The 8,539-nt window shown below is 46.8% G+C and overlaps 1 protein-coding gene across 1 annotated transcript; it reads right to left on the reverse strand.

Moving 5' to 3' along the window:
• Nucleotides 1-345: 345 nt before the first annotated feature.
• LOC121803550 (dirigent protein 22-like) lies at nucleotides 346-959 on the reverse strand. The gene has a single exon (XM_042203181.1). It carries the CDS (start codon nucleotides 926-928, stop codon nucleotides 380-382), a length of 549 nt encoding a protein of 182 aa, XP_042059115.1. The 5' UTR covers nucleotides 929-959; the 3' UTR covers nucleotides 346-379.
• Between the last annotated feature and the right edge of the window lie 7,580 nt (nucleotides 960-8,539).

Consider the following 8,539-nt stretch of genomic DNA (forward strand, 5'->3'; position numbering starts at 1 on the left):
ATTTGGAAACTCAAATTAGCATCCTTAAATACATTAAAAACAACGACGCTCCGCCTTATCTATCTATAGAAGGAGTCAACTGAGTGCTAATATCCGAAGAATGCGGTTAGGAGTTCTTGATCTCTTGAGTGAAGTACTGAAAAAACTCATATAAGCAAAAAATCAAGAGGATTTTTTGTTGCAGTGAATATAAAATCACAGATAAAAACGTTCTTATTACCAACAAAACAAACACAAATCCCAAATTAAATACGAAGTATACAAAGATATATACACATAAAATATAATCGAGGTTGCGCCAACAACCCATTATTCTAAATTAAAATAATAAACACACATCCTTGCATGCACATAGTTTTTCTATCCCACATATGCCCACCTATGTCGCCGGCGATCTCTTTAATTCCACGTCAAATTTTCCGACGTAGCTCACATAGAGCGTGTACTCCATAACGGCATAGCGCCTCTCTACGTCGTATGAATACGTCCTTGACAGTGCGTACCCACGCGCCAGCCGGAAAAATCCAGTTCCACCAACGATCGGCATCTCCCGCTCCTCGTTCATGATCTCGTTCCGACCGAGCATCGTGAGTGTGCTGCCAGCGTACTCTCCTGCCGTAAAGTAAAAATTGAGGTACATTGTCTCGCCGGAGACGAGGAAATCGGCAGAGATAGTGGTGCCTTGTACTTTTCCAATCACCTCGGAGTTGACTTCTGGTCGGGTCGTTATCAGGTCGTCTGTGACGTGGATTTCCCCAAAGTCGGTGGGGGAGGTGGCTGAGATTGAAGATTCCGCCACCACGTAGACGGTGGCGCCCGGGCCACTACCCGCTCGAAAATCCTGGACGTAGAAGTGGAGCACGGCGGATTTTTCTTCGGGGTGGGTCATGACGGCGGCTTTGAACCATGTTTCTTCTTTGACATCCATTGGAACAAATTAAACCTTTGTGGAAATTAATTAAAAAATATTTATGTAGATATAATGTGGTTGTTGTGCCTAATTAAGAGAAGGAGGGGGTTATATAGAGAGTTATAAATTAAAAAATGTGTAACTTAGTTTTAAGGCAAATTTATTATATTTCGTAGAGGATAGTTTACGACTTTGTTATCCTTATAACATGCATAGAGGTGCATTAAAAAAGACGTTATATAGGTGTTTTTCTTAAAAAAATAATTAGGAGAGAATAATGGGAGATGGAAATATATGTCGATCTAGATGAATTATTAGAGATTCGTATATTTGGATGTATTCATATAATAATTTTATTCAGGCAATGTGTAGTTTATATATTTATAATTTCATATAAAACGCGTCTAAAAAAGGAATTTATAATTTCCAAAATGAGATATCTGGAGAGTGCAGGGTTGTAAATGATGAAGTTCAAACTTCACTCCTCTCCTTAGCCAAGTTTAGAAAGGATTTGACATTTGTATGTTTTATTCTTCTTGCATGTACTTGCTAGTTGCTTTGGAAAAGTTATAGCGATAATAGTGACACCTAATATCGGATATTCTGTACTAAATAATGTGTTAATGGTGACTTAGTATAGTAACACCATGTGCATAAAAAATATTAATCTAGATTTAAATTAAAAGCTTATACCTTTTTTAAGGAGCAAGACACCTAATATATTAATCCAAGTCCATCATTACACGATAACATTTATCATTAGTCATTACTCTTTCTTTCATGTGTTCATTATTTATTTGGTCCGACGAGATTAATAAAAGAAATCACTTAAAGCGGCACATTCATCGGTTCTAAGCATGCAAAAGATTCTGAGTCGAATACAAATTTCATGTTGAGTAAATTTTGGATTATGAAAATGTGCTGTCTTAAAATGAACCAGAACATGATTTTGGGAGTTCTAATATAGACGTTTCATTTATGACTATTTTTATTTTCTTTGACAATAAATTTTAGTCGAAAAAAGTGGGATACAAAGTAAATCACATTCCACATAACATTTCATTCCACCGTAAAATGATCTTTAATTTTTTCCATTCAAAACTGAATATTACATGTATATATGTTTTTTCTTAGATAGTAATCTAGACAAAATATAGATATTCATATGCTAAAATATTATTGTGTTTATTGACGATTTAAATGTTAGTCACTGATACGGACCCGACACTAGAGCCCCCTGCACCGGATGAAGAGGCTTCACGGGAGGCGGAGGCGCCGGCGGAGAGGAACGTGCCTCCGTCAATCGCGACGACCAAGGGACGAAGGAATCGACGTCCGCCAGACTTGTTCGGAGACTACGTCCCACAGTAGCGTCATAAAGAAGCGTCATCTTTTATTTATTTCCTTTTATTTATTTCTTATTTTTGGTTATTAGTTTATTTTTGTTAATTATTTATTTCGGGTTTTCTTTGTTGGTTCTTTCCCGGGATACGTTAGGATTAGGAGTCGAACCAACCCTAGGGTCCTTAGTCTATAAATAGGGCTATGTTCATTAATTCAATTATCAATAAAAACTTAAGCTATTTGCCCACAATTCACGTGAATCACGTCAACCTAGATTCATAGCCGCCCGACAGAGGAGTTCCGTGCACGGTTTGAAGCTAGTAAATCACCGCCGATCCTCTAGAAGGACGCCGGGAGTTTGTCTTGATCGTCGAGCAATTTGCCGTCGATCCTTGTTAAGGAACTGGGTCCTTAACATCTGGTGCTTTCATCCAGTACTCATGAAGCGTTACGACAACAACGGCAAGGCCGTTTGGGGCGCAAGCCGCCAAGATTCCTACCCAACGTATAGGTTCGGGAACTGCCAGCCAAGGGCGGGCCGCCGTGACGTGGGAGGACTCAATAGACACCATATGGACGATGGCAAGGGGGAAGCTCGCCAGCCAGAAGAGCCGCGGCAAGAGGAAGCCGGGCCGCCGACATTGGATCACGTTTTGGAGAGATTAGAGAGGTTGGAGAGATTCGAGACGGGGCGGGACGATGCCGACCGCCGTTTTCAGAATCCTCACCCATCTAGGTCACGTGAGGCAGATCCTCCCTCGGGCTTTGACGACGGCGATGATGGGGAGTACGACGACGCCCGTCGCCTGAGACCCGGCGAGAGGACCGGTCGCGGGAGACACCCTGCATGGGGTTATCGCGAGGGACTGTATGTGTCCAGACCGCGACGCGATACCCCGAGTCATAATGGACCCGATTGGACGACGCAGGGGTTCCGCAGCCAGAGAAATACGTATGGGGGATTCGATCAGTCATACGATCGTCCACCATCATGTTGGGACCCGCCCCAGAGATATCAGGGTAATGGGCAGGGTGTCGAGAGACAGCCAGGGGTGAAGATGGATCCGCCACGTTTCGACGGGTCAGACGCGGCAAATTGGATCTCTAGAGTCCAATACTATTTCAATCACCTTATGCTGCCCGAGGCTCAACGATTGCACTACGCGGTAATGCTATTTGATCAACCTGCAGCGGAATGGGTCTTTAATTACTGTGCGAATAACGAATTCGTTACGTGGAATGAGTTCCTGGGGGATGTTTGCCACCGTTTCGATAGGAGGAGTTTTCAGAATTATTTCAGGCTGTTGGCCAAACTCACGCAAACCGACTCACTGTTGGAGTACCACAATACGTTCGAGAAATATTTGAATCAGGTCCACGGGGTCCCGGAGTCGGAGTTTTTCACCTTGTTTGTGGCAGGTCTCAAACGAGACATTCAGGAACGCGTGAAGTTGCACAGACCGGAGTCTTTGGCAGCCGCGATGGCCTTAATTTTGGAATGGACGGATGACACGCATGATCAGGTCCCACAGCCGGCTTCATCTGTCGTGCCACGCCGGCCATGGCTGAACCGCGATAACCGAGGACAGGCAAGTTACTCCGCAACACCCACAGCGGCAACGGGCACCCCAGCCACAGGACGGAGCCCGGGATCCGTGGGGCGCAGTGGGGAGAGCCCGCGTCCCGGCGCGATTCGGGTTTCCCAAGCTGAAAAGACAGAACGCGCGCGTCAGGGCTTGTGTTACTATTGCCCCGAGAAGTGGATTGTCGGCCACGTGTGCAAGCAGAGACAGCTATGCTACGCGGAGGACGAAGAGGGAGGTGATGAGGAATCGGATGAATGTCCGACGGATGAGACTGTGCCCACGGACGTGTCGCACGTTCACGCGATGGACGGGGGTCGCCGGTCTCGGCCAATGAAGGTCATGGGAGTGATACACAATCGCGAGGTATGTGCCCTAATTGACACGGGGAGCGACCGAGATTTTCTCCACCCGAAGGTGGCGGAAGCCTTGCACTTGCCACTCTCACCTATTCGCCCATTCAAGGTGATTGTGGGCAACGGGGCAGCCCTTCTTTGCACACATGTTTCCAGACAGACAAAATTGGAGGTGCAGGGCTCGGTTTTCATGGTGGATCTCCATATTCTCCCTATTCACGGTCCGGATATGCTTCTGGGTATGGACTGGCTGGAATCATTGGGGAAAGTAACTGCGGATTTCGCGGGAAAAACATTAGAATTTGTTCACGGGGAGAGCCGTATTAAGCTGACGGGGATTACGCCACCTGCCCGTCAGATCGATGGAGCCTCATTGGCAGCCTTAATGTCCCCGTCGGGATGTTTGGAGGGGTACGAGATCATGCTCCTGGAACCAGAAACTACCATCACCACGCCCGGGGTTCCCGAGGAGTTTCCGGCTGATCTTCCACCGGCCATAGCAGCGGTTATGGAATCTTACAGACCGGTGTTCAGCATGCCGTCCGGGATGCCACCATCACGACCTTATGATCACCGCATCCATCTACTGCCGGGCACGAAACCGATCAATGTCAGACCGTACCGCTATCCTTATTTTCAAAAAAATGAGAAAGAACGACAGGTCAAAGACATGCTTGACCAAGGGATTATACAGAGAAGCAACAGTCCATTCTCGTCACCAGTACTACTGATTCGTAAAAAAGATGGTTCTTTTCGCTTCTGCATTGATTATCGTGCGTTGAACGCTGCAACGGTACCGGACCACTTTCCCATACCCACGGCAGACGAGCTTTTTGACGAATTGGGGAAGGCACGAGTATTTACGAAGCTTGATTTGCGGTCGGGCTACCACCAGATCAGGATGCAGGGGGAGGATGTATTTAAGACTGCCTTTCGAACCCACGACGGCCATTTTGAATTTTTGGTGATGCCTTTTGGGTTAACAAATGCTCCGTCGACATTCCAGGCTGCAATGAATGCAATTTTCCAACCGATGCTCAGGAGGTTCGTCATTGTATTCTTCGACGACATACTGGTCTACATCCCAAATCTGGAGGAGCATTGTGAGCACTTGTCCGCGGTTTTGAGGGATCTACGGGACAACAGTTTCTTCGTCAAGTTATCCAAATGCTCATTTTGCAGCTCCACCGTGGAGTATTTGGGGCACTTGATCAGCAACGGCTCCCTTATGGCCGACCCCAGCAAGATTCGGGCAATGACGGCTTGGCCAAAGCCGAGGAATGTTAGACAACTCTGCGGGTTTTTAGGCCTAACCGGCTATTACCGTTGCTTCATAGCAGGATACGCACTCATTGCGTCACCCTTGACCGATTTGTTAAAGAAGGATGCGTTTATGTGGACCCCGGAGACGGATTCTAGCTTCGGGGACCTTAAGGCAGCCATGACCACTGCCCCAGTACTGCGTCTACCGGATTTTGAAAAGCCTTTCTGCGTCGAGACGGATGCCTCTGACACAGGCATTGGCGCAGTATTACTCCAAGAGAATCACACGATTGCATTTTTTAGCAAAAAGCTTGGCCCTCGTCGCCGGGTCGCGTCAACTTATCACAAAGAGTTATACGCAATCGTCGAGGCAGTGCAAAAATGGCGCCAGTATCTACTGGGGAGAGAGTTCGTCATTAGGAGTGATCAGAAGAGTTTGAAAGAATTGCTCCAACAAATAGTGCAGACGCCGGAACAGCAACTGTACGTACGGAAACTTATGGGTTATAAGTTCGTTATCGAGTATAAGAAGGGGATCACGAATCGAGCAGCGGACGCGCTATCACGCGCTATCAGGGGCGGTCGGCGCCGCATTTATCCTTGGTGGACGGACTGGTTTACTATAACCGCCGCATATTTGTGAGCTCGCGTTCTTCAGCCCGGATGCCTATATTGACCGAATATCACAGCTCGTAGTCAGCAGGTCACCCCGGGTTCGAGCGCACGTGGCGCCGCGTGACTGCGGATTTTTACTGGCCGAACATGAAGAAAGATGTAAAAAGTTTTGTGGAATCATGCATTGTGTGCCAAACAACGAAATACTCTACCCAGAAGCCAGCCGGGTTACTGCAGCCGCTACCAATTCCGACCCAGGTTTGGGAGGACGTGTCCATGGACTTTATAACCGGCTTGCCTCAATCCCGCGGCTACACAGTGATCATGGTGGTCGTAGACCGTTTGTCTAAATATGCGCATTTTGCCCCATTACCCACAAGGTTTGATGCGTTAAAGGTGGCCTATCTGTTTATCAATACGGTTGTTCGCTACCATGGCTTTCCAAAAACGTTGGTCTCCGACAGGGACTCGGTTTTCTTAAACCAGTGTTGGAAAGATTTGATGCGCCTCAGTGGCACGAAATTAAATTTTTCGACAGCTTATCACCCGCAATCGGACGGCCAGACGGAGGTCCGGAACAGGGGATTAGAACAGTACCTGCGGGCGTTCACCTCCGATCGCCCATCCAAATGGGCAAATTTTCTTCCATGGGCGGAACTAGCCTTGAATTGCTTCCATCATTCAGGATTAGGCATGTCTCCTTATAAGGCCCTCTATGGCCGAGAGCCCCCGAACTTGATCTTTTCGGCTCCCTAAAGGGCAACGCCTCCGTCAGCATAAGAAGTGATCCGTCAACGGGGCGAGTTATTGGTGGAGTTGCGTCGTAATTTGGAGCGCGCCCAGCAACGAATGCGCGAGTCGGCCAACAAACACCGTCGAAATTTAGAGTTTGTCTCGGGCGACTTGGTACTATTGAAGCTCCAGCCGTATCGGCAACATTCGGTGGCGCGCCCTCAGTCTGCCAAGCTGGCACGGCGATACTATGGGCCGTTTGAGGTGTTAGAGCGTATTGGCCAGGTCGCGTATCGGTTACGCTTGCCGGAGGGGAGTAGGATTCACAACGTCTTCCATGTGAGCCTCCTTCGCAAGTTCGTGGCAGGTGGCGACTCTGACGCGGGCATGGAGCTGCCGTCGGAGTTCTTTGGAGACCGGCCGGTTGTTTATCCAGTAAGGGTGTTGGATAGGCGCGTTTTGTGGCACGAGGATAGACCTATGGAACATGTGTTGGTACGTTGGTCCGATGGCTCCGCGTCGCCATCCTGGGAACCGCTCGAATTAGTGCAGCGCAGATTTCCTAACGTACTCCTTGAGGACAAGGAGGTTGCTATGGAGGGGGGGGTTGATACGGACCCGACACTAGAGCCCCCAGCACCGGATGAAGAGGCTACACGGGAGGCGGAGGCGCCGGCGGAGAGGAACGTGCCTCCGTCAATCGCGACGACCAAGGGACGAAGGAATCGACGTCTGCCAGACTTGTTCGGAGACTACGTCCCACAGTAGCGTCATAAAGAAGCGTCATCTTTTATTTATTTCCTTTTATTTATTTCTTATTTTTGGTTATTAGTTTATTTTTGTTAATTATTTATTTCGGGTTTTCTTTGTTGGTTCTTTCCCGGGATACGTTAGGATTAGGAGTCGAACCAACCCTAGGGTCCTTAGTCTATAAATAGGGCTATGTTCATTAATTCAATTATCAATAAAAACTTAAGCTATTTGCCCACAATTCACGTGAATCACGTCAACCTAGATTCATAGCCGCCCGACGGAGGAGTTCCGCGCACGGTTTGAAGCTAGTAAATCACCGCCGATCCTCTAGAAGGACGCCGGGAGTTTGTCTTGATCGTCGAGCAATTTGCCGTCGATCCTCGTTAAGGAATTGGGTCCTTAACAGTCACACTCTTTATATAGAGAGAATTATTACCTTTATAAGGAAATATATACTAATACAAATTAATTACATCGAAATCATACATAATTTATCAATAAATCAAGTCAAACAATGATATGTGCTACACTTGAAGATCAACAATGAAGCTCCTAAAATTTCACTGCTTTGTAAAGATATCTTCTAATTATCCTCTAACCGGATGAAGGGAAGTTCCACGATGCTATCCTCAATCTTCGCATTATAAAATGTTGATATGTCTCCGCATGTTTGGTTCCATTATTTTGGATCAGATTTTCGGAAATGATAATTGGCGCCTCCTTGTGACAAATAATTTGATTTTACGTGGAGAAGGAAATACAGTTTCTCATAGTAGCCTTCTTTTCTACAAAAGGTTTATCAAGCCACTTGTTTCTTCTCGAAATTCTCATCAGCACCATCAAGCCATTACATTTTGTTTCTTGTTCTTCAAGTATCCAATGGTAGACTTTATGGCAATTGGGTTGCTTATCCAGTCAACAATGGTGTACCTATGAACTGGACAACTACTATCGACAACATAAATTATATATGGTCGAGTATT

Source organism: Salvia splendens, chromosome 5 (genome assembly GCF_004379255.2).
Source record: "Salvia splendens isolate huo1 chromosome 5, SspV2, whole genome shotgun sequence".
In the NCBI taxonomy this organism is placed as follows: Eukaryota; Viridiplantae; Streptophyta; class Magnoliopsida; order Lamiales; family Lamiaceae; genus Salvia; species Salvia splendens.